The sequence below is a fragment of the Microtus oregoni genome, unplaced genomic scaffold (assembly GCF_018167655.1).
Source record: "Microtus oregoni isolate MIOR12 unplaced genomic scaffold, Mior012 000022F_ref0000154, whole genome shotgun sequence".
Classification (NCBI taxonomy): domain Eukaryota; kingdom Metazoa; phylum Chordata; class Mammalia; order Rodentia; family Cricetidae; genus Microtus; species Microtus oregoni.
Genome location: NW_024543081.1, coordinates 34,997,615 through 35,024,291, shown reverse-complemented (window position 1 = coordinate 35,024,291; position 26,677 = coordinate 34,997,615). Strand labels below are relative to the sequence as shown.

The 26,677-nt window shown below is 44.6% G+C and overlaps 1 protein-coding gene across 1 annotated transcript in view; it reads left to right on the top strand.

The window, feature by feature from the left end:
• Positions 1–26,677, top strand: part of Deptor (DEP domain containing MTOR interacting protein) — a 135,566-nt gene that overhangs the window by 53,037 nt on the left and 55,852 nt on the right. The window contains exon 4 of the mRNA XM_041671922.1: positions 11,220–11,398. Coding sequence (XP_041527856.1) covers positions 11,220–11,398 — 179 coding nt within the window. The remainder of the gene's footprint in view (positions 1–11,219; positions 11,399–26,677) is intronic.

Below are 26,677 nucleotides of genomic sequence, written 5' to 3'. Positions count from 1 at the left end.
TGATCCCAGCTTCCACTGCAAGTTGAAGGCCAATCTGACTAACATAGTGAGACCGTGTGTTAAATAAAAGCTAAGAGCGTTAGTCTATAGAGAATTCAGTCAGTTCACCCCCCCCCCCCCCCGCCGAGCCCCCATGATAAAAAAAAATCCATCTATGATGCCACACTTGTAATTTCAGTGCAGGGAGGTAGAAGTCGGAGGATGTTGGCGGCTCACTGGCCAGCTGAGACCAGTGAGAGACCCTGTCTCAAAAAAAAATGTGGATTGCCTGTCTAAAAATAATGTGGATATTGTCTACAGAGATGATAGGTAGATAGATAGATAGATAGATAGATAGATAGATACATACATACATACATACATACATACATACGTGTGTAGGTGGGTGGACAGACAGACAGACAGGTAGTCTGTTGTCATCAGGGTGGGAAGCATGGCAGTGTACAGGCAGACATGGTGCTGGAGAGTTAGTCGAGAGTTCTACATCTGGATCCTCAGGCAGTAAAAGTGAAGACCTTGTACTAGGTCTAGCTTGAGCATATATGACCCTCAAAGCCCGCTCCCACAGTGACACACTTCCCACAAGGACACACCACCTAATAGTGTCACTCCCTGTGCGCCAAACATTCAAACACAGGCGTCTGTGGCGGCCATACCTATTCAAACCCCCACAGTTAGGATACATGATAATTGCAAGGCAGCCTGGGTTACAAAGTAATACCCTGCACACTTTTGTGGGTGGGTGGGGGGTCTGCACACATACTCAGTAATTGTAAGAGAAAAACCATGGCTTTAAGTTCAGTTTGTTGTTGTTGTTGTTGTTGTTGTTCTAATTTTGTTTACAGAGAAAGAATGAAAGAACTATATAGGTTAGGTTTCTGCTTACTTTAAATACTTCAGTAGAGACTTGACGATTTATCTGATGGTAGAAAACATGGTTCCACGCTCTGTTCAGCACCTTCATGCGAGACCCCGCCCTCCACGCCTCTGCCCTTTCCTTCTGGTTAGTGCGGCCCTCATCTCCACAAAGCACTGGACCTGAGCCACTGGGCCTACCTAGATCTCAGCCCTCCTTTCCCCCAAAACCAATTTCCTTTGTGCAGTAAACATCCTGTGTCACGGGGCCAGTCACTCTTCTGGTTTTTTGAGATAGGTTTTCACTTACATAGCCCAGGCTTCCTGAACAAGCTGGAACTCACTGTACACCCTCGGCTGGCCTCAAACTCATGCAAGTCACTCGGCTTCTGTCTGGAACACTGAGATTATAAATGTGAGTTGCTATGCTTGATTTTAGGAACCCTACTTCTTAGGAATAGTTTAAATTTTCACAGACAAAGGAAGGAGGGAAGGAAGCTGTTAAGAACAGGGGATCAAGATGAATATACTTATTTCATGTACAGCGTGGAGGTGACGATGGTTCGGGGGACATTTATTGTCAGTGCCCAGAGCTGTTTTCCCCCGTTCTCTCACCTTTCCCAGTATGCAGTGTTTATACTCATAATGAAATAGTCTTCTGTTTACTAGCTCACTACCTAATTATGAACAATATATCTATACATACATACATACATACATACATACATGAATCATCCATGTTATCAATACTAGCAGAGTACTTAAAACTTCTAATTCTCATGTAGGCATTTAGCCCTAATTAATACTATCTTATTAATCTCAAAAGTCAGTCAGAATAATGCATTCAAACTGTGGAAAACACACATATATAATTTATGCCTAGTTTATTATAAACTAGCTTATATGTAATATAAATAAACTAATTTAATTTAAAATAAATCAGCTATAATTTAAATAAACTGGCTTGTTATACAGGATAGTAATGTAAGCGTTTTGTTGTTGTTTTTCAGTAGCCAAACATCTGGTTAACCCTAAGCCTAACAATAATTTGACTTCTCAATGGATAAGACTTTCTTTGGTTAAAAGTGGAGGGCAAGTGATTTGGGGTAAAATCTGAATTATAGAGAATCTGTCAAGATAAAAGGAAACCTTCCTAACCTATCATCACAGGTAGCTCTATTAATGTTTTAATTAATAGATATTTAATTTTCAGTCATGCTTGTGGTGTATGTAGGATGATCGATCATCACATTAATATATGGACTTCCTTTTATTTTTTTTTTAAATGTTTACCCCTCTTGAGACCATGTCTTATATTATGGTGCAGGCTCGACTTGAACTTCTATGTAGCCCCAGCTGGCCTCAGCCATGGTCTTCCTGCCACAGCGTTGGGAGGTCATGCAGTGTATTCTAGCTGGCCTGGTGTGTATCTTCCAAAGCCTTCTTCCTAATTTCCCCCTATCATTTGATCTCATAGGCTCATGATAATTTTAACTACTCCCAGCTTCCTTTCTGTCTCGAAACAGAATCTCATGTAGCCTAGGCTGGCCTCAAACTCTCTCACTTTCTTTCTTACTATCTCCCTCCCTCCGTCTCTCCATCCTTCCCTCCCTCCCTCCCTCTCTCCCTCCCTCCATCCCTCCATCCTTCCCTCCCTCTCTCCCTCCCTCCTTCCCTCTCTCCCTCTCTCCTTCCCTCTCTTCCTCCTTCTCTCTTTCCCTCCCTCCCTCCCTCCCTCCCTCCCTCCCTTCCTTTCTTTTTTCCAAGACAGGGTTTCATTCTGTATCTCTGACTGTCCTGGAACTCACTATGTAGACTAGGCTGGCCTTGAACTCACAAAGATCCATCTGTTTCTGCCTCCCAGGTGCCAGGGTTAAAGATGTGCACCCTAAGCCTCGGTTGGCATGACATTCTATGTAGCAGGAAGTGGTCTTGAATTCCTGATTCCCCGCCTCTACCCTCCCCAGTGCTGGACATACGCAACACCATGCCTTGCTTGTCCCTCCCAACTTCTGGCCCTGCGCACAATTCTCTTTTATTCCCACATTACACAAGGCCTGCCTGACCCTCTTGAATTTCTTTCAGTGCGCAAGGAGATGACTATCGGCTTATTTCTATTCCTGTTTTGGCACCTGAATGGGGCAGTTCCTTCTATTGTGTGGCCTTTCCTCTGGGTTAACGTGAATCTGGGAAAATGGACTCTGATACACATCGGGAGAGGTGGAAGCGAGCCCAGCAGCATCAGCAGAATCTGCTGAGTGTTGGCGGGAGTCAAGGCTCAGCCGTGTGTAACTGTGTCGATGGGCAGTGGCCCTGTGCCATGATTACGGGCCAGTACAGAACAGCTTTACTAAAAGTCAATTTGCACTATACGAGGAAGGATGTTCCAGAGCAACAGTCACACGTTGGATTACTAATTAAAATGGAATTAAAGTCCTTGTTAGTGGAAATACATAAAGAGTCTTAATTTTGATGCAGAATGGGATTTGAATCCCCACCTCATAGTAGCCCCATTAAACTTTTAGTGTAGTTATCATCGGCCGCAGGATTGAGTTTATTTTGCAGGTTTGTACCACAGGTTTCTGGTGTACTTAAAGCACTATACGTTTTGAGGGATCGTTCTTGAAATAGGGTATTATGATGTAGCCCTCACCAGCCTGGAACTTACTTGTAGCTCAGACTAACCTCAAACTCACAGCTACCCTCCTGTCTCCGTCTCCCGTTGAATGTTGGGTTTATGGGCATCAGCTGTCGTGTCTGATCAGGCATGAAGACTGTTGCTTGTCTGTATTATCACATTCAGACTGCACAAAAAGTTTCCAACTAGGCACAATTATTTTTTAAATTATTACATTTCATTTGATTTTATTTTACATATTTAAATTCTTCCATTTTATTGTGTGTGTGTGTGTGTGCGTGTGTGTGTGTGTGTGTGCACACATGTGCCATGGGGTACCTGTGGAGTTGAGGGGACAGCCTGTGGGAGTCAGTTTTCACTTCTGCCGTGTGGGTCCCAGGGATCCAACTCAGGGCATCAGGCTTGGATAGTAGGGACCCTGACAAGCTGAGCCATTTCTCGGACTCTAGACACCATTCCCATTCCTGTTTTACTTGTGGGGAATTAGTCCAATAACCAAGTGAGCACGTTTAGTACCTATCTGACCTTCGAAAGTACCAGGTAGAGAAGTAAAATAGAGATAATGCAGATGATAATAGAGGACCCTGTGGGTGGGGATAGAGAAAACACAAACAGAGACTGCAAAACTGTGGCTGAGCTATGGATATTTAAAGCAGCATTTGGTGACTAAAATAAGTAACTGCAGTTATTCCCCAAAGATTGTCCCAAGCATTGCACCCTTCTATCTAAGCATGTGTATGTTTTTCTAAAGAGGCGGCATGTGTCGCCTCCCCCTGATATTCTCTGACCTTTGAGCCTAGGCAGTAAGGCTGCCATGGTTGACTGGTGTTTGACAGCTATGCCAAGATGTGCAATAAGGGAAGAATATTCTTCTGGTGCAGCGACAGCTGGATAGCCGCACGCAGGAATGAAATTGGCTCCTTACCTCACACCTTATGTAATGAAGTCAAACTGTGTCATTGAACTAAATATAAGAAAAGAGAAGAACAAGAGGGGGATAAAAAAAAAATCCATTCTTGTGCTTGGGCAAGGCAAAGGCAGAAGCAACAGAGTAAAGGAGATAAATGGGAGCACGAAAGCATTAAAAACCTGTGTTACGATTGGTGCTCTAACAATGGGAACTGATAAATCACGATAGGAGAAAGACATAAACAGTATATGTCTAATAAGGCCCTCACCTTCGGACCACACAAATAATTCATAAATCTCAACAATAAAGAGTAATGACCAGCCAGGGATAGTGCACAGGTCTGTAATTTCAATATTTGCGTGGTAGAGGTTGGAGGATCAAGAGTACAAGGTCATCCTTGGCTACCAGAGACTGTCTCTCAGAAAAACAATAGCACAACAGGCACAGAACCTCTAAGCCATTTTCCCCCCAAAGGAGATATGGAAATTGGACAATAGATGCCTGAAAAATGATCAAAGTCATTAGTCATCAGGGTCATACAAAGCAAAGCCTCAATGTGATACAACTTCACACCCACAGAATGATTGTAATGAAAAAGAACAGATGATAATGATTTTTTGGCTAGAATGTGGGGAATTTGGAAAGCAGTCTGGCAGTTTCTCAAAAAGCTGAGCAGTTGCCATATGGCTGAGCAATTCCATTTCTGGGTATATAATGAAGAAAAAATTAAATACACACACACAAAACCTTGTATACTCAAGCATCACTTAATAACATGATTGGAGAACTCTGTTATTAGGTGAGTTTTTGTGAGCATTATATAGCACACTGACCCAAACCTAGGCAGCACAGGCTGTGTTGTTGTATGTATGTATAGTTTATTGTTTCTAAAGCTGCGATAAACAAAAGCCTTTATTAAAAGAGAGAACCAGGCATGGTGGTGTATACCTATATTTACAGCATTTTGGAAGTGGGGGATGCAGAGAGCTGGACCAGCCTGGGCGACATCATCTATTAGTAGTTGTGGGGTTTTGTTGGTTTGTTTTTAAATTGGAGGATGAAAATGCTTTTACCTGGCTTGTGTGGGTTGCTGCATAGTAAAAATCATTGAATTGTGTCAGCCAAGTGAGTCATCGTAGGTATATGAATTACAGCAGAATACAGCTAGAAGACACGGAGAGAAGGGAGGAGAAGGAAGAGGGGAAGTCAGCATCCTGGGAGCAGCTGCTTTCGCTTCCGGGAGCCCTGAATCTCCTTGTGTATAGCTTAGGGTGCCTTCCAGCACGGGAGCTGTATCAAGACATCGTGCAGTGTTGACTATCCGGCTCTCTGGCTACCACCTCACACAGTTGTGTAAGTGGTCTCGCAACACAACCTAGAGCCACAGAGGGACTGCCAAATTCAATCCTGGGAGACAACCCACAGAATACTTAAGAGACAAATAGTCATTGTTGAAGCCACCAAGTTTGAGAGTAAATTTTTTTTTTGCTTCTTTTAAGAAAAATTATTACCAGTTTTTAATCTGTTTGAGTATTTTGCCTACATGTATGTCTGTGTACCATGTGAATGCCTGGTGCTTATGGAGGCCAGAATAGGGTGTTGGATCCCCTGAAATTGGTGATATAGATGCTCATAAACTGTCATGTAAGTGCTGGGAATTGAACCTGGGTCCTGTGGAAGAGCAAGCAGTCAGTGCCCTTAACTACTGAGTCAGTTTTTTTTATATGCCAGAACACAATCAGTGTAGCATGAATAATAAAAATCCAGAGACAGATATTAGGGTTCAACCTGAAGATCAGAAAAGCAAAGCAGCCAGCCACTGGCTCTTACCTCTACCTCAGACCAAAATGGTGAACCTGCCTCCTCAAATCCTCAGAATGAGACTTCTTGACTAAACTGAGAGCTGTCTCCTCCCTTCTTCAATTCCTCGCTAGTGCTGGGATTAAAGGCATGCACCACTACTACCCTGCTTCTGTGGCGAACTAGTATGGCTACTGGGATTAAAGGTGTGTGCCACCACTGGTCTGTGTGGCTGATCGGTGTGGCCATTTCACTCTCTGATCTTCAGGCAAGCTTTATTTATTAAAATACAAATGAAATATATCACTACAAATCAGATCAAATAGTCAGATTCATGCTTTAGCATGAAAACTGCATATAAATACTAAACTCCAGTCCCAAGAAAGACTTAGGCTTAAAAGGAGGAAGCAGGATGGGAATGCTCCTGGATTGTTAGGGGAAATGAGTAGAGAGGAGCTGAGGACACTGGAGTTTTAAATGGCAGGAGATGAGCCTGCCAGCTGGCTCCTTTCCTGATCCTTGGCAGGAGCAGCTAGCCAGCCACTTGTCCAGAGGCCGCCAGCTACTTAGCAGGAGTTCTAAAGGACGGAGCAGGTCATGTTTCTGGTTACAAGAAGCAGCGTGAAGTAATAACCCTGTGCACTTGTCCTTGTGGCGCCCTCAAAGGAAAGCAGCAGTGCAGGAAGAAGCTGAAGTGGTGATAAAGGTTAAGAGCCTGTGCCAGAAATACAGAGAATTTTTAAAAATCAGTTTAATTACATTATGTATTTGTTCATCTAGTTTGCATGTGCATGTGTATGTGTGTGGGAATGGGCGTGCCGTGGCACACATGATGTTCAGAGGACCAGTGTCAGCAGGTAGGTTCAGTCCTTCCACCGTGTGAGTCCTAGGGACAGAACTCAGGGCATCATGCCAGGAGGGGAAGTGCCTTTACCAAGTCAGTCATTTCATCAACCTGTGGAGAGGGTTTTACTTACATATCTAAAGACAAAATTTTAAGGTGGAATCAAACCCAGGCTGGTCATGAATAAAGGCATGTGCCACCACACCTGGCTTTGTGAGGATGGCCTTTTTAGGATGTACTTGGCTGCTATGTAGCAAGAAACACATGCAAATGAGCTTAATTTATCCATTCAGCGATTTATTTTTTTGTAAACATTTTAACCTAAGGAAACACCTGTAAACATCTCAAGTAGGGTCCGTGACCTCCATATGTTTAACGTCGACTCAGCAGATGGTTCCTGGGTGGTTCTAGAAGAGGCACAGTGTCCAGATTTATAGGGCCGCGAGAGTTCTCACAGGAAATGATATCTAAAATGGGAAAATGTGGGAGACTAGTGTTTCTTCTATTTTCATTCAAAATACTGCGAGCATCAACAGAAGTGGCGGTGCCCATTTGTCCTGTTCGTGCGTCCTTCTGCTCTCCCCGCTGGAGTCTTGTCACCAGCGCAGGCTCTCAGCACTGGCATTGCAGCGCTTTCTTCTATGTAATTTTGTTTCTACGTCTTGGCAGTGCTACTTCCTCTTTTTCTGAGTGTTCAGTGTCATGCATTTTTTCATGCATTTTTTTCATTCTCCATTAATATCAGTATGTGTCATTGGTAGGTCATTGGAAAAATACTAAAATGTAATAGTTCAAACAGCTGTGATGTACTGTTTCTCCTAGATCTATGGGTCACATGAGGGCCCCACTGCTGGTTTCTCTTGGGCTCCTTCATGGGATTGCTGGTTGGTCAGACAGACAGGGTTTCTGTTGTACTAGCACATCCAAAATGGCCTCCTGGTCACTTTGCTTCACCCTGTTGTCACGAGGCCAGCCACAGGCTCAGGAGATGTTAGAACAGACTCAGCTTCTCCATGAAGATGCAGGGAACCGCGGTCATTTGTTCATGATGCATCATCTCTTACAGAATGTTGCTATCATCCTGCGTCTGTGTTGGAGTACATGTGCCAGTGTTCACTGAATGGAATCTTTAGTGCTCATATCAACCCAGCTGCTGCTAACCTCAGGAAAACATTCGAATAGTACTTTCTAAGGTAGAGTAAAGTGCAAAGAGGATCAACTTGGGGGAAAGATGTAGCCAAGCAGATTTTGCATGAATTCTGTGATATGCTGAATAAGGTTTAGAATGAGGTCTGATAATATGCTAATCACTTTTATAAATAACTCTTGCAATCTCTCTCTCTCTCTCTCTTGTCCTTGTTTGGGCTTTTATTATTGTTTTGATTTGATTTTTGTCTGAGACTGGATCTCACTATGTAACCCAGGCTAGCCTCAAATTCGTGATCCTTTGCCTTGTCTCCCAAGTGTTAGAATCGCTGACATAACAACGATGGAAGCATATGCAGAGATCCATAGCTAAGCTCCCAAAGTCCAATCAAAGACAGGGAGGAGGGATTCTATGAGCAAAGGAGTCAAGATAATGATGGGGAAACCCAGAGACAGCTGACACAAGCTAGTGGGAGCTCACTGACTCTGGACTGACAGCTGGGGAGCATGCATAGGACCAAATTAGGCCCTCTGAATGTGGGTGACAATTGTGTTGCTCGGACTGTCTGTAGGAACATGGACAGTGGGACCAGGACTTATCCCCAGTAAATCAACTGGCTTTTGGGAGCCTATTTCCTATGGAGGGATACCTTGCTCAGCCTCAATACAGGGGGTTGGGGCTTGGTCCTTCCTCAACTTGATTTGCCAGGCTTTGTTGACTCCCCATAGCAGGGCTTACCTTTTCTGAGGAGTGGATGAGGATGGAGTTGGGGAGGGAGGTGATGAGGGAAGTTTTAGGAAGAAGGGAGGGAGGGAGAACTGTGGTTTGCAGCACACAACACCTATCTGCTCTCTATGAGCTACCATACAGTTTGCGAGCTTCGGGCAAGGGGCTGGAGGTTGAAACACACAAAGACACACAGAGAGACACATGGACCTCTAGTCACTGGTGAGAAGCCCTTTATTCAATAGCACCACGGAGGCTTATATACCCAACATAGTCAGGTGGGAAAACAGGTGAAAACCTCGTCCTCTGATCCTCAAGGCCAAGGCAACACGTGCTCGTGAAGCAGAGCTAGTAAACAACTTTGACACAGCCTTTAGTAACTCAAATCAGAAGGAAACTAAAGATCTCTAGCAGAGAAGAGCAGTTGGAGGCCAGGACTCCAAATGGTCTCAACAGTGGTTGGTATGTAAAATGAAAAGAAAAATCTTTTAAATAAAAAAATTTTAAAAATCTCAGTAAAAAAATCACTGGCATAGACCACTATGCTGAGCTCTTGTGCTTTTTTTTTTTCCTACCAAAGATTGGTAATCCATGAATCAGGAAGGAAGTGGAGCAGGTACTACCTTCCTAATAGGAGTGGATGCATGTCATAACTCATCTAAGAACATGCTGTCGTTAACAAGGTTTAAAATGTAGACATTTCAGACTAAAGTGGTGGCATTGCTGAGACGGGAGGGCCTAGGCATAAATGAGATTGCTTTAGGAAATAAAATGTATAGGTCGTCCTACCATACATTGGCTAGACAAGACAGACACATCTCAACCAGGATCTTTTAGCAAGTTAATCTATATTCTGCCACATGGCTTGTAAACTCTCCTTAGTACCATGCATCAAACTTTCTCCACATCTGGCTGATAAATCTTGCAAGCCTCAGATTCTTTCCCAGCGTTCCTATCTCTCCCCAGAAGTCCTGCCTATTCTCTCCTCCGTAGCTATTGGCCATTCAGCTCTTTATTAAACCAATCAGAAGGTGTCTTAGGCAGGTGAGGAAGGACAGATAACTCTTTACACAGTGTGCAAAAAGATTATCCCAACAGTATTGCCTAGCAGAGAGCCAGTCAGGAGTAGGGTCTGCCTCTTGCCTGCTGTGTCAGTGGAGGCTCCATAGCCAAACCAGGCTGCATAAACGGGCTCCAACCTAGGTAAACAATCTCCACCCTTAGCATGTTTTCTTGCAGTAGAGCAATGTGCACTGCGTATGCTCAGGGGATAATTATCTACCCCTAGACTCCTCCGTCATTTATAACTTGAATTAGATATTGTCCCTATAAGTAATCTCAGTTAATGCAATGTTCACCAAGTCAAACTTGGGTGAATGGTGTCTTTGGTTATTATTGTTGCATTCTTATTTTCCTAAAAAGAGTTCTGCAACATAGAGAAAGATATGTTCATAGAGGAACAAGAGGCAATGGTAGCATGTAATATCGCTCTAGGCGAAGGCACTGGTCAGTAGCCTCTAATGTTCACTGGTGTTGTATAGATGCATAAAAAGGTGCTTTCTGGCTCCAGCCATATCTGTTTTGAAATCAACTTGATAAAATAAAGGATGTGATGGTAGAATGTGAAAGAATCAGGAAATTTGGGGGAGGCACATTGACACATAGCTGTAATCCCAGAATCCATCTGCAAGTTCGACCCTGCCCTGGTCATACCAAATCCAAGGACAGAACTGCATAGTAAGACTCTGTCTCAAAAAAAGAAGGAAGGAAGGAAGGAAGGAAGGAAGGAAGGAAAGAAGGAAGGAAAGAAGGAAGGAAAGAAGGAAGAGAGAGTCTCTATGTCATGATTTTGGTGCTGGTTGGTGGCCCAAAAGAAAAAATATGCTACACTTCTCTTCATTGTTTCTTTATTCCCTCGAGGGTGTGGGTGTGGGTGTGGTTGGGTGCCAGGAACCAAGCCCGGGGCTAAGTAAACACCACGCTGCTGGGCCAGACCCCCAGTGCTGCCACCACTTTTCAACGTGGCTAACAGGAATGCAGCCTGCAAGAGGTAGACTTGTAGTTTGTCTTTCCAGCTTCTGTTTAACTACCAGGAGAAAAGGCATCTTGTTCATTTCTGACACAGATCCTCTCTTGGAGTTGACATCTACACGTAGCAGCATATGACAGCTACATCTGTCTGTCTGACAGCTCTTCTGTGGCACTTACTTCCTGGAAGTAAGGATGTCACCTTGCAGAGGAGCTATTCTCCTTCTGTGTATGTTTGCTTTACTTTTCTCCTCCTCGTGTTTCCTCCCAGACTGATGAGCCCGGAAACTACCCTCCTACAGCCGCGGGAAGAGGAAGGAGTGAAGTATGAACGAACCTTCATGGCCTCTGAATTCCTGGACTGGTTGGTTCAGGAAGGTGAGGCCACGACAAGGAAAGAGGGGGAGCAGCTTTGCCACCGGCTCATGGAGCACGGCATCATACAACATGGTGAGTGTTTCAGTCGGTGCTCACTGTTCCCAGCGAGAAACAGTCTCCTAACCTGTGGTTTGTAACGGCACACACATTCCTCATCCCTGGGTCCATAAGTCAGCTGTGCCTCTGGACAGTGTGACTTGCTTCTATGTTGAGAGTCAAGTTCAAGTCTGTTTCTTGCCTTACCGTTCACTGTGAGATCAGTGTAAAAGGGACGTGTTGTTTCGCAGGTGTCTCCACAGACACTAACGAGGAAAGGCAAAGTCTTTATTTTTAATTATATGTTTGTGCATGTTTTGCCTACATATATGTCTGCATGACATCGGTGCCTGGTGCCCAGATAGGCCAGAAGAGGGGGTGCAGATGGAGTTGTGAATTGTATGCCTGAGCCATCCATCTCTCCAGCCCAGGAAGGCAGATGCTTATAGAGCTCCAAAATCTCTGCTTAGGTATGGTATCACCTCACAATTCTATATACAACTGGTCCTCACAGGCATACAGTCACTTTGATTGTGAATGCAGGAACATAGGAAGTTCAGGGTCATTCTTGACTACATAGCAAAGCAAGCTGTATACAGCCCTCTCTCAAAAACAAGTATTAAAATAATTCACAAAAAGAATAAACAATTTTGTTTGTCAGATAAACTGCCCATGACCCTAGAGAAGTAGAGCTTGGGCCAGGAGAATGGACTGGTACAAGCTGCACCACCGGTGAAGAGGTGATCCAAAGGGCTTTGTAAACATTCTCTTCCTATTGGGATAAATTGTATTGATGCAATCAATATAACCTCTGGTTAAGAATTTTATTGCCCCTGCTGCATAACAAATAACTTTAAAGTTTAACAAACAGCATACCAAAACGTAATGATCTAGACCTGCAACTGTAAATGTTATGAATGTGAAATGGTGTCTCATGGTTTCTGTGGATCAGGAAATAGGGTGAAACTTAGCTGGGTGGTTCCCACTGGGGTCTCCCCTGAAACGGTGGCTACACCTTTAGCCAGGGATACAGGCCTGGAAGATTCGCTCCCACAGTGGCTCACTTGTTGCTGAATGCTGCCAAGTTCAGTCAATTGCTTTCTCTTATCTGGGAAGTGAGGATGACCACCTCGCCGGGGGAAAGTCGAAATAAACACAGGTAGACATAGTGCTCTCATTTAATGGTCCTGCTCTTGGTCACCCACTCAGTTCATTTCCCTGCGAGGTGAAATGAACTTTCCCCCTCGGGACAAGGAAGCCTGTGCTTGTTTCTGCCCAAATCCATAGAAATGGGGATATTGGGCTGTGAGCTCCTTCCCCTCATCCTCCTACCTTCCAAGCCAAGAATTTCTGTTCCAAGAATATGACAGTGGAATTAGAGAGATGAAAGAAATGTTAGAAATAATGAGGGATGTTTTCCTCAGTCTAGAATACAACCCTCTAGTGGGTCATGAAATGTGCACCCACCATGATACAAGGGCGGCTCTCAGAGGACAGCTTGCCAGAACCATCATGTGGTTCCCAGGATGGAACTCAGGTTGTCGGGATGGGCAACAAGCTCCTTTATCCCCTGAACCATCTCACTGGCCCTGGAATATAACTTTAACAAGCTGTTCCCAGCCTTAGAAATGATTACTACAAATGCACATTTTTACCCCTATCGTGTCCCCTGTGGACCTTCAGGATTACCCGGGAACACAATGGTAATACAGAAACTCCTGCCCTATCTGCCTTCTGCTGAACCTCATCTGTGTTTGACCAAGATCCCTATGAAATCAGACTGTGCATAAGGTGGTGAGCATGCTGGCCTCTGCCGACAAAGTCTCAACACTGGGAGGCAGAGGTGGGAAGATCAGGAGTTCAAGGTCATGCTTGGCTACACATAAAGTTCAACATTAAAACATAAGAGACACTAAACCCAACTGCCATAGAAAAGAACAGGGCATAATTACATAGTAAGACAAGTGTTATTTTGCAAAACTCTTATTTATAATATAAATATTGCAAATACTGATGATCATATAGTACGTCCAGAGAGGCATACAGACTGAGATAGGGTCGTCTGTTGCAACCTAAAAATTACTTGTTCCTGCGTGCTGGGGTCCAGTATTTAGAAAGCCACCAATGTGTTTGCATTGGCTTCTTTGGCTTCCAGTATATTCCAGGGCATTCCCTCCTGTGCACTACTACCATGTTGAACTCATCGTGACTGTCGATAACCTTCTATGTCCATGGCTGAACTAAGTTCAGTGAAGATGGGAGTTGCATGGTGTCGGACTGTTCCCTCTCCTTAGGCAGCTTGTAGTCCAGTGACTGTAGACTCTACGGTGGTTATAGAAGCCATCCATAAACAGTAGAGGATATTTTAGGCGCGTGAGTTCTTTGCCTGCACATGTGTACATACACCTCATGCATGCCTGGTACCCACAGAGGACAGAAGAGGACAATGCATCCTCTGGACCTGCATGGTTTTGAGCCTTTGTATAGGTGCTATGAGTTGAACCTGAGCCATCTCGCCAGTCCTTGATCATTGTATTCTTAGTGATTTAGTTGAGCCTCTTTTTTTTTATTTATTTATTAAAGATTTCTGTCTCTTCCCCGCCACCGCCTCCCATTTCCCTCCCCCTCCCCCAATTAAGTCCCCCCCTCCCTCAGCCCGAAAAGCAATCAGGGTTCCCTGTCCTGTGGGAAGTCCAAGGAACCCCCACCTCCATCCAGGTCTAGTAAGTTGAGCAACCAAACTGCCTAGGCTCCCACAAAGCCAGTGCGTGCAGTAGGATCAGAAACCCATTGCCATTGTTCTTGAGTTCTCAGTAGTCCTCATTGTCCGCTATGTTCAGAGAGTCCGGTTTTATCCCAGGCTTTTCCAGACCCAGGCCAGCTGGTCTTGGTGAGTTCCCAGTAGAACATCCCCATTGTCTCAGTGTGTGGGTGCACCCCTCGCGGTCCTGAGTTCCTTGCTCGTTCTCTCTCTCCTTCTGCTCCTGATTTGGACCTTGAGATTTCAGTCCTGTACTCCAATGTGGGTCTCTGTCTCCTTTCATCGCTTGCTGAAGGTTAATATTTAGGAGGATGCCTATATGTTTTTCTTTGGGTTCTCCTTATTTAGCTTCTCTAGGATCACTAATTATGAGCCTCTTAAATCTAATAAAGTAGCCACTCTTTAAATTTTTATTGCATTTGATATGCTTCCTGCCACCTCAACAACACAGTACCGGTGACCAAAAGGCAGGTATTCTTACTCTCTCCATTTTGTGGTTCAAGAAACAAAGATACCAATAAGTTAAACAGTTATTGGAAGCTTCTCAAGTAGACGTAGTCCAATGGGTATTACTGCTAGTAAGTGTGAACTTGGAACTGGTTAGAGTGGCTGCCATTTTCCCTAGTATGCAAAGACACCTTTTGGTTTGAATCTACCTTTATTTTGCTCCAAAAAGGAAATGCCAGATGATACCAAGTTCTATGAGAAAACCAGTTCCTCACACTACAGTCTACTGACTCATTCTGTGCATGAGAGGATACCAGATGTCATGAGTTTTTTTTTCCAAATGATTTCCAAGGAATGCATAATTATATCTCAATTACAGTGTGGTTTTATAATGCTGTAACCTCCATCCCATAAAGGTGAGCCATTGCAGATAAAATCAAGGCACTGTAGAGAATCTGAGTGTGGGAGCAGATCCCCGGTTGTAGGAGGACTAAGGATCCTGCAGGTAGAATCTGGGAATGAAACTCATTTCCCAGCAGACTTCCCTGCTAAGCAGATCACTAACTCGAAATTAAGAAAACACCATCATCATCGTTAGTGTCCTCAGAGACCCTTTGAATTGTCTAGCTAGTAATTAATTTCAGAGATTAAACATTAAAGCAAGGCAGCCCTTAGGTTTTGACCACAGGTTTCTGGATAGAAGTGGTTCCCTACTGTCAGTGTGAGCATCAAGGCTTTCTCAGGAAATATTTAACTTTGTCCATGAATGGTAAACAAATGCTCTTATCAAAGCAGGACTTGTCAGATGAGTAATTAGCAGGCATTCATATTTAAGGGCATGCATATGTCTGTGCAGGCATATGTACATACACAAATGCCTATATGATGATCACATGTTCATATTTTTCTAGTTCATTTGTTCTTTTTTTTAAACTAAAGGCCCCACACATAGAATAAGTGCTCTACCACTGAGTTATAGACACAATCGTGTGTGTGTGTTGCACCTGCAACTTACACACACACCCTTTAAAGGGTCTTAATCTATTTGCCATGCTGGCCCAAACTCGCCTTACTGCCTAGACTAGCCTCAGATTCACTGAAATCCTCCCACTTGAGCCTCCCAGGTGCTGGGATTGCAGGTATGCCCTGCCACACCTGAGTTTTCAGCCTTAGTTTTCATTTTGACACAGGGTCTTAGCAGGTTACCTTGGTTCACCTTGAACTCTTAATAGCTCAAGTAGTCCCTGAATTTGTAATTCTCTTGACACTGCCTCTGAAGGAGCTGTGATTACAGGCTTGTACCACCAGACCCAGCTCTTTCTTACCTTCTTTTTCTTTCCCTTCTTTTTTTGGGGGGAGGGGGGTTGTTCAAGACAGGGTTTCTCTGTGTAACAACCCTAGCTGTCCTGGAACTAGCGTTGTAGACCAGGCTGGCCTTGAACTCACAGAGATCTGCCTGCCTCTGCCTCCTGAGTGCTAGGATTAAAGGCAAGTGCCACCCGGACTTTCTTACTTTCTAATGCATTTATATTTATTATATACTAAGTACTGGGCTAAATATTTTATAATATATTTTACATATGAGTTTATATATTCTGATTAAACCCATAAAGGCTTAGCACATGTGTGAAATACCAGTACTGGTGAAGTAGATGCTAAAGCAAGAAGGTTGTAGGTTGGATGACAACTGGAACTACATAGCAGGTTTTGGGTTGGTTTGGCCTACAGTGTGAGACTTGGTCTCAAAAATACATACATACATACATACATACATTCATAATGCATCATAATTCTTGTAGTACTTCTATGACATTGATATAAGTACAGAAAATTAACAGTAAAAATTTTTGAGGTTCAAAGCCTTTTAAGATATTTTGCCAGGGTTGCCCAGATAGGCCGTAGCAACTATAAGCACTGTGCCTAAGAAAGAAACTCACGTGGATACAACTCAGTTGGCAGAATGCTTGCCTAGTGTGATTAACACCCTAAGATTGATGGTCAATACCACAACACTAGGCATGGTGGCACTTGTCTGTAATCCCAACATTTAGGAGGCAGAAGCAGGAAGGTCTAAAGTATCAAGGTCATCCTTGGTTATATGAGTTTGAGGCCAGCCTAAGCTAAAGAGGATGTTTACTGAAGGTGAAGAAGAGGGGTTGGAGAAAGTGCTCAGTGGTTTAGAATACTTGCTGCTTGTACATAGGACCTGGGGTCGGTTCCAGTACCCATGCAGTGGTTCATCAACCAAACACAACTCCAGTTCTAGAGGATTCAATGCCCTCTTCTGAAAGAAGAGGGGGAGGGAACTTCTCTGGGTCCAGTATGTGTGCAGTTGGTGTGCCTCTGGTGTAATAGAATGTGCCTCATTGTGGAGGATATACAGCCTGGATTTTGAGCCTAGCTCTATTTACTGAGTAATCATCTTTAATTTTCTCATCTACAGATTTACTAATGTATGAAGTCAGCTTCTACCATAATGTTTTTGGGTTCTCCTGACCAGAGAGCCTTTGAACACCAACGAGGGCAGTGTCACACTGGAAAAGTTGATCATATAATGCCTAAGATAGATTACAGTGTAAGAATACGCTGAAAGATCAGCAAGAGATATGTGATCTGGAGAAATGGAGGCACAGGCTTCCTGTATGGTCCCAGGGCACTGGCTCCTGCCTCCAGCACCGGGCAGTAACGCACATCCAAAACCTCTGTCCAGGAAAGCCCTACCGAGACTCTGAGGCTAAGGGCTTCACCGTGGGTCACTCCCATTGGCATCCCGCCTGCTCCACCAGCCATGACTGCGAGCATCCCAGACTCTTGAAGAGGAAGCAGGTGCCCTCCATAAATCACACCGTGGCCTGAGGATAGAGCACACGCACCTTCGTGTTGCAAGCGGGCAGAGTGGTTTTATCAGGAAGCCTTCCAAAAGCCAGGTTTCCGGAGGCTAGCCAGAGCACAGCCCCAGACACAGGCACCGCTACTGGGGATGCTAGATTGCTCTTTCCCACATCGCCTGGTGCTGAGAATTGAATCACAGCACTTAAGAAAAGCTCTCGGCACAATGTTCAGCTCGGCTGGCTTCAGATGCCCGCTTTTGTTTGTGATCTGGTCACCTGTAAATATAGTGACCATTTATAGAGCTTCTACAGTCTTCGAGTCACTATGGTAACATCTAGTCCTTTGTGTTCTTATTTTCCTCTAACTCTAAGTTGGGCATTATCTGCTGTGGTGGCTTGGATGAGAAATATCCTCCGTAGGTCCAGTATTTGAACGCCTGGTTCCCAGTTGGTGGCACTGTTTGGGCTTTAGGCAGGGCACCTAGCCTTGCTGGGAGAACGATGTCACTAGGGTTAGAATTTAAGAGCTTAAGGCTTCAGCCTACTTCCAGTTTGCTCTCTCTGTTTCGGCTTGCTTTTGAAGATGGGCATTCTCAGCGTCCTGCTTCTGACTGCTGCTGTCTGTCATGCTTCTCTATTCTGCCATCATGGACTCTTATTTCTCTGGAGCTGTTAGTCCTCCCCCTAAACAAACAACAAACAAAAACTTCTGTAACTTCCCTTGGTCATGGGGTGTTATCACATGAACAGAAAAGTAACTATTACATATTCATTCTCATTTATTTATTTGTTTATTATTGTGTGTTCATACGATACTGTGGAAAGGGGTATAGTGTGTGTGTGTGTGTGTGTGTGTGTGTGTGTGCGCGCGCGCGCGCGTGCGTGCGTAATCAGAGGAGTCCTTCCATCTTTATGTCAGTTGTGGGTCTTGAACTTGGGTCCTCAGGCTTGCATGAATGTGTCTTTTTCCACTATACCATCTCCCTGGTCCAAGCAGTCTCATTTTCAAATAGTTAAATAATCCGCTAAAGACGAGAACCAATAAGTAGTAGATTCAAAGTTCATATCAGGGCAGTTTTTGAAACCACCTCTTACCTACCAGAGGCTTATCCTTAGCCTCACTAGAATAAAAATTGTTAGCTCATAAAATCTGAGCTGTGTGGACTGTATTACAGCAGCTCACATGGGCTGGCAGATGCTACAGCTTATTAAAAAGAAAATGGTTAGCTCATAAAATTCTACCTTTTCTCAAACACTAACAACCTTGGTTTTTTTTGTGTAACTTTTACAAATGGGGTGGACACACTTCCCTGGTACTAAATATTTCCCCAGCTGCCCTAGCTCTCAACTGGTTATCTTAGCGCTAAGCGGAGCGAGATGGAAGCCGGGTAAGTACAAGGGAAAAGCATTCAGCTGCAGCCACTGACCCTGGCTAATCAGGCTCCCGCGGCCGTGTCCACACATCGCATTTCCTCCCTTTCCGCTTTGGCCAGAGCACTTCAGCGATATCAACACTCAAAAACCCTCTGGCTTTTCCTTTTAAGTCTGTAATTCTATTAAACGGTGCAACAAACAGGAGCAGTTTTGCACAGAGTATCTTTGGAGACCTCCCAGCAGCCCTAGGGTGGCTGTGAGTATGCCATCCGAGGGGAAGATGGAAGCTGAGACACTTGCTTGAGACGCAACAAAGGTGCCAGGTTCAGATAGAGAAGTGACGTCATTCCAATGATCAATTGATGGAGGTCAGCCTAAGGTTGCAAATGATTAGACAGAAATAAGTCAAGACAGGGTTTCTCTGTGTTACAGTCCTAACTGGCCTGGAACTAGCTCTTGTAGACCAGACTAGCCTCGAACTCACAGAGATTCACCTGCCTTTCCCTACTGAGTGCTGGGATTAGAGGCGTGCACCACCACTGCCCGGTGGAAAAATAATTTTCTTTCTGCCTTTCTTGAGTTTGTAACAAAAATCTCTTCTGACAAAAGGAATATCTTGTCTCACTAAGGGCAAGTCAAAGACATTGAAAGTATGTGTGTGTGTGTGTGTGTGTGTGTGAGAGAGAGAGAGAGAGAGAGAGAGAGAGAGAGAGAGAGAGAAAGAAAGAGAGAGAGAGAACAAAAGCTAAGGATATAGGTCGGTGTGAGAGTACTTGCCTAGTGTTCATGTTGCCCTGGGTTTAATTCCCAACACACACACAAATGTGAAGGCTAGGAGCTTGGTCAGATATTAAGGGTAGGGGATTCTTCTAAAATGATGCAGCAGAATTCTTTGCGAACACTAGGCTTGACGGGATGGGAAAGTATGGTCCAAGAGAAGCTTTTGAAGAGGTTAGGCTGTCTTTGCTTTGCCCTCCTTCCCTGTTTTAAGGTTTCTGTTGCTGTGATCAATGCTGTCACCAAATGCCACTTGGGGAGGAAAGGATTTTTCCAGCGTATGCGTCCACATCACAGTTCATCATCAGAGGAAGTCAGGCCAGGAGCTGAGGCAGGAACTAATGCAGGAACCATGCAGAAATGCTCACTGGCTTGTTTCTTGGAGCTTACTTTGCCTGCTTTCTTCTGGCACCCAAGATCAGCCAAGGAAAGGGTGGCACTGCCCACAGTGAGCTAGGCCCTCTCCTATCAATTATTAATTTCAAAAGTGCCCTACAGACTCATCTACAGCCTGATCTTAAATGGAAGCATTTTCTCAACTGAGGCTCCCAATAAGATGACATTGCTGTGTGTCAAGTTGATGTAAAACTAGTACTATTACTTATATTCTCTCTCCTTTTTTTTTAACCTACTGAGCCACTCCACGAGTCCCCTTCATTTTGCTTTGTGCCTGAACAATACTCTATTGTATAGCTATACTATATTTTTTCATTCCTCTTTAAATATGTACTCATACTGATTCCATGTATTATCTATTATGAATAGTTCATAATAACCATGCATATCAAAGGATCCCCTTTATGTGCTGGCTCCATCTTTCCCAGGGCAGCTGAATCACGGGAGATCTGCTGTTAGGTGTTTGAGGAACCGCTGTACTGTATTCCACAATAGCTGTGCCCGTTTGCACTTCACCAGCTGTTACGAGGGTTCTTTTTCCTTCACTTCCTGGCCAGTGTCTGTTAGTCATTTATTATTATAACTGGGCCGAGAAAATAATCTTTCAGTAGTTAATGATGTGCAGTGATTTTTCGTAAGTGTCTGAGCTATTTTTGTATTTCTTTTATTCACACCACTGAGGATTGAGCCTTGGGTCTTGTGTATCCCCGGCAAATGCTCTACCACTGAACCACATCCCCAGCCCTTCTTGCCTAGGCTGGCTTTGAACTCACTTTGTAGCCTACCCAGCCTTAAACTTGCTATACTGCTGCCTTAGTCCTTCCAGTAATTAGGGTCACAGGCCAGTGCCACCAGAGCCAGCGTTAGTTTTTCTTTTCAGAAAGTATTTATTATCCAGACAATTTGCTCATTTTTAAATTGGATTTCTTCTTGATTATCATATTCATCTTGTCATTTTCCTCCTCCTCATCTTTTTTTTTTTTTATGGCTCAATATAATCTTCTCGGAAGCCATAATCTAATATAATGTTTGTGTCCTCTATTTAGAATTTCTAGGAAATTGGGCTGGGATGCAGCTCCATTGGTAGAATGTTTGTCAGGCATGTAGCAGGCTTCAACTTCAGCCCCAACACCACATGAATGAGACCTGGTGGTCCATGTCTAATCTCAACTTTCTAGAGGCAGAGGCAGAAGGATCAGAGGTTCAGGTTATCCTCAGCTACACAGTGAGTGTTTGGGCCAATCAAAGATATACAACAATACCCTGTCTTTAAAAAAAGCAAACCCAAGGTGTATAGGGGTACAGTTTCCCTGCGGTTGTATGCGTCAGCTCTGTTTTCCACGTTGCTTCGTAGTGTCATGCGCAAAGATGTTGGCACACATTGTTAAGTGCAGATTTTAATTCAGGAAAAACAGGCCTGTAGCTGCACCAAGCCTTAACATCTTCCAAAGCATAAAGGGAAGGGGACACACTAATTTGATGCAGTCTTTCAGTTGAGAATGTGATCGTGAATGAAAGATTTCCTTTGGTTCAGTGTCTCTCACTATATCCCCATCCTTCTTGGCTGCAGTCTGCCAGGGGAGTATCTCTTGTTTCTGTTGATTCAGACTGTGTTGAGCTCGTCAGCACAGATGCCTAGCCCATCCTGCCTCAGGCTCTTCTGACAGCATGACACTCTTCGTCTCTTGCTTTGGTCCTTAGTTTAGCCACACATCCATTTTGTTTGTTTTGATTTCACACTGTAGCCCAGGCTGGCCGGGAACTCACAACACAACCAAGACTGACCTGGCAGTCACAACAGTCCTCCTGTGTCTGCCTTTTAAGCCTTGGCATTGCAGGCATGAGCCACCATGTCTGGCTTTGTGTATTTGCCAAGTATTTTCTATTAGAGCGTGAGAATGTCATACAATATAAGCACCCAGGCATTGTGCAGTTGACGTGTATTGGCCCCAATATCTGCAGTTTCTGCGTTTGGGGTCTTGACAAACTATAGAGGAAAAACCTTTGGGAAATAAGATTGCATCAGTACTGAACCTGTTCCGAATCTCTTGTCATTGTTTCCAAGACAATACAGTAGCAGCTGGATCACATTTACATTGTATTCGGCACTGTAAGTAATCTGAGGGAGAGTTGAAAGTCACAGGAGACTATGTAGCAGTCATGTCTGAATGTGGGGCTATTTTATATACAGACTTGAATAGCCCTGGAGATGCTGGTATCTGGGGATCTTGAACTCTGTCCTGTGGATACCAAGGGAGGACCGTATGTCAGAAGTGTACAATCTTCTGCTGGGTAGCCGGCTTGAGTTTTCTCAGGTAATGCGAGGGCTGGTTGAAGTGATGGTATTTAGTGGGATACAGATGCTGGGCCCTCAGGTTTATTAACAGAGCACACCAGCTCTCCACAGTGCAACGGATAGTTCAAAGTATGGATGACGGTGTGTCCCTTGCCTCTCCTCCTTCTTCAGTATTTACTTCCCATTACAGACAAGCATGAGCTCAACTGAACCGCTTACATTGGAGATGGTGGTAGAGGAGAGTGGGGAAACTCTCTTTCAATGGGTGCCTCCGAGACAGGCACCACACTCCGTGCCTATCACTGCAGCACCAGGGAGGCCGAGGCAGGAGGATTGGGAGTACAAGTGCAGCCTGCACTGGGTGGAAAGGTCCCAGAGAGTCCCGGGTTACTTGAGATCTTGTTAAAAAAAAAAAAAAAAAAAAAAAAAACCCAAAAGCAACAGAAATGTGAATCTCTTCCAGCATAGGCTCTATCATTGCTTGGATCATCGGGTTCCTCGTGTCAGCCCCTCTGCTCTCAGCTGCAAGGCTGGGGCTCTGAGTAGGGTTTCTACCTGTGACCTCGGCCTCCTGTGTTATAGTCGTTGTCCTCCTGACATGTCATCCTTGATATTGTGCTATGTTTCACAGGTATCCTCTAGAAATTCTCCCAGGAGCCTCTCTGGCTCTTTATTCTGAGCCTATATGGGTCAGGGTTCTCTAGAGAAGCAGAATGGGTAGGAGATATCTAGTCTCTATGTAAACAGGATTTCTTAGGGTTGTGGTCTGACCCGTCCAGTTATGTCTCATGACAGTCAAAGAATCAACTAGTTGTTTGGTCCTTGAGACTGCTTGTCCCCGCTTGTCTTCAGTAGATGCCGGAATCCCTAGTTAGCAGGTTCTAAGATCAGTGGAGGAATGAACTTGCCAGCAAAAGTTGGGGGAAGCAGGCAAAGAGCAAGAACTTCCTTCTTCCGTGTTCTTTATATAGACTGAAACCAGAAGGTGTGACCCGGATTTAAGGTGGAGCTTGAGTCAACATATCCCTCACAGGTGTACCCATGAGCTTACGTTTTAGTTAATTCCAGATGCAGTCAAGTTGACAGCCAAGAATAGCCATCAGACCAAGAATAGAGCCCCACATTTTAACTCGGTTTTCTTGGTTGACATTTCAGTGTCAATACAGCTGGACTATTCAAGCTTTTCCCTTTCCTCCCCTCCCCTCCCCTTCCCTTCCCCCCTCCCTCCCCCTCTCCCTCCCCTCCCCTCTCTCCCTCCCTTCATTCTCCTCCCTTCCCCTCCTCTCCTCTCCTTCCCTTCCTCTCCTCCCTACCTCTCTCCTCCATTTCCCTCTCCCCTCCCCTCCCCTCCTCTCTCCTCCCCTCCCCTCCCCTCCTCTCCTCTCCGCTCCTCTCCGCTACTCTCCTCTCTTTTCCTTCCCCTCCTCCCTACCCTCTCCTCCATTTCCCTCCCTTCCCTTCCCTCTTCTCATCCTCTTCCCCTTCCTTACTCGCCTCTCTTTCTTACGGTACTGAAGATCAAACCTTGGACTTCATAGATGCTGCCAGCGAGCTGTCCTCGCAATGGCAGAACAGCACATTAACTCTCTAGACGTATTACAGAGAACTGAATGGTCCTATCTGAAAGTATACACAGGACCTGGCACAGAGTATCCCTCAGTGAATGGTAGCCGACTGCCATTGTTCTCATGAACACCAACATCTGTGTCATCAGCTGCCTTTCAGGGAAAGCTTCATATATGTCTGACTCATCCAGTTCTGACCATCATGTCTGATGCTACATAATCTGTGTAAAGTCTCAATCACTCCCCCTCCTTTGGTGGGAGTAGAACCCAGGGCCCTGCACGTGACAGATGAGCCCTTTTAAATAAGTTACCCCTAAAGTATTTCTGACAGATTTATGCCAACAGTTCCAGAGGCACGAGGATAGAGTCTGTAGTAGTTTGAATGACAGTGCCCCCCCCCCCCGCCACCGCTTCGCCGCCCTGCCATAGGCTCATATATGTGCATGAACTGCTTGAGAATGAGGAAGCATGTTATTGAGGATGGGGTTTGAGGTTTTAAAAGCCTGTACCAGGCCCACTGTCTGTCTGTCTGTTTGTCTATCTCCCCATCCCTCTCTCTGTAAAGCTCTCAGCTACCCCTCCAGCTCCAAGCAGTTCGCTTCCTGCCATGACGTTTATCGACCAATCTAAATTAATAAATCATAAGCAGCCCCCCGATTAAATACTTCCTTTTTATAAGAGTTGGCTTTGGTCATTGCGTCTCCTCACAGCAACAGAACGGTGACTAAGACAGTGTTGCAAATTTCATTTCTTGAACTCTGTGTCTGGCACACTCTGTCTTTTCACTTTTAGAGATGTGGGGTTCTGTTTGGTTTGCTTTTTCTTTGTTTGTTTTGATGCTGTGGACAGAACCCACGCTCTCATGTGTGCTCAGTAAGCACCCTCCCCATAAACTTTATCCCAGTCCCTGTTTTTAATTTTTGTTGTTGTTGTTGTTGTTTTGAAAGAGGATCTAAGTTCCCCAAGATGACCTGGAATGTATGAGTCATCAGAGGAGTTGGGATTCTAGGCCTGTGCTTCCAAAGCGTGGATCAACAAAATGCTTTTGCCTTTAGACCCCTTTGCTCCTACAGTGCATTCTGGGTCTCTGAAAAACCAACCTCATTTCTGGAACATTTTTACCCTTTGTTCTGTGAGTTACAACTAAAAAGAAAGACTGGCAGCGTTTGGAGTGCACAGAGGAATATAAAACCAAGCTTGTGATACTTAATCCATTGTCAAGGTCTAGAATTACCTGGGACTCAGGCCTCTGGGCACGTCTGTTGACTATTATTTGGGGATTAATTGAGGTAGGAAGACACATCCTCTGTGGGTGAAACCATTGTCTGTTCTGGGAGCCTGAACAGTAGAAGAAAGGAGTTGAGCACAGTGTTCACCTCCCTCTTCTTCCTGACTGTGGATGCAACGGAACCAGCTCCTCAGAGCTCCTGCTGATGTGATCTCTCTATCATGATGGGTGACTGTGAACCCAAATGAAGTTTCCCTCATTTTATCACAGCAACAAAGGACCCCCAAGCTCAACACTTTTTTTTTTAACTTGACGTGTCTTGTAGGAGGAATTGGAAGTAGCAGAAAAGCTGTGTAATCAAGTGTTACATTTTGATCTCTCTCCCATTATCTTGGCTAAAGTTACTTTAAATCCGCTTTCCTCTACTTATGCCCATCCTCTCTTCCCTTCAGTCAACTAGATAATTATGTGTGTCCTAACTCGGAGCCTTCAAGTGTTGTTTTGTTCTAGTAATATCAGCTAATAGGATTCTGTACCCTAAAATCAATTTCCTGCTTTCACATCCTCTTTGTAATGTCAAGGCTGGCGGAGGAAGTAATTATTTTAGCCTGTGACTCACTGTTGTTATTACCTCTTGAAGAGCTTTGTATCCCAAGTGCCTAGCACCGTCCTTTGGAGAAGCCGGAGCTCAAAAGCAGCTTAATCTTCCTTCGTCAAGGACCTCTGCTGTTTTGGGAAGCGAGTTCCTTCAATGGCTTCCTCTTCGGGTGATGTGAAGTGGGTGGTTATGGCCTGAAGCGCAGCACAGATTGTCTTTAAAATAAATAGCTTTCTAAGTCAGGGGTGGTGATGCACACCTGTCATCTCAGCACGTGGGAGGTGAACACAGGAGGGTCGGGAACTCAAGGGCATCTTCCGCCGTCTTCTGCATTGTTCTAGACCGACCAGCTTGGACTACATCTCACTAATTTTTTTTTTTTTTTGGTTTTTTTTCGAGACAGGGTTTCTCTGTGGCTTTGGAGCCTGTCCTGGAACTAGCTCTGTAGACCAGGCTGGTCTCGAACTCACAGAGATCCGCCTGCTTCTGCCTCCCGAGTGCTGGGATTAAAGGCGTGCGCCACCATCGCCCGGCACTAATTTTTTTTATTATTGCTATTTTTACTTTTAGTGCATTGGTGTTCTGCTTGCATGTATGTCTTTTCAATGATGTCAGATCCCCTGGAACTGGAGTTACAGACAGTTGTGAGCTGCTTTGTGGGTGCTGGGAATTGAACCTGGATTTTCTGGAAGAGCAGCTAACCACTGAGCAATCTCTCCAGCCCTGATCTTATTTATTTCTAAGGGGAAAATTTTGCCTCATCATTTGCACAGAAAATTCATCCTTACTGCCACTATTATTTGGGCAGATCAGATAGCACATCCCTCATCCCTTCTGAATATTTATGATATATGGTGCATAGGAGTCTGGTCCTTAACCAGTAGCTTGGTCCTTCTGCAAGCATCATAGGCAAGAAGAGCCTCCTTTTTCACGTGGCTTCACTTTTCTGGCCATGTCTGCTTTTCCTGTTTAATATTCCTTTTAATGCCAGAGCAACTGGGGGAGGCGGCTCAGTACTGGCCTAGCATTCCCAAGGGCACTG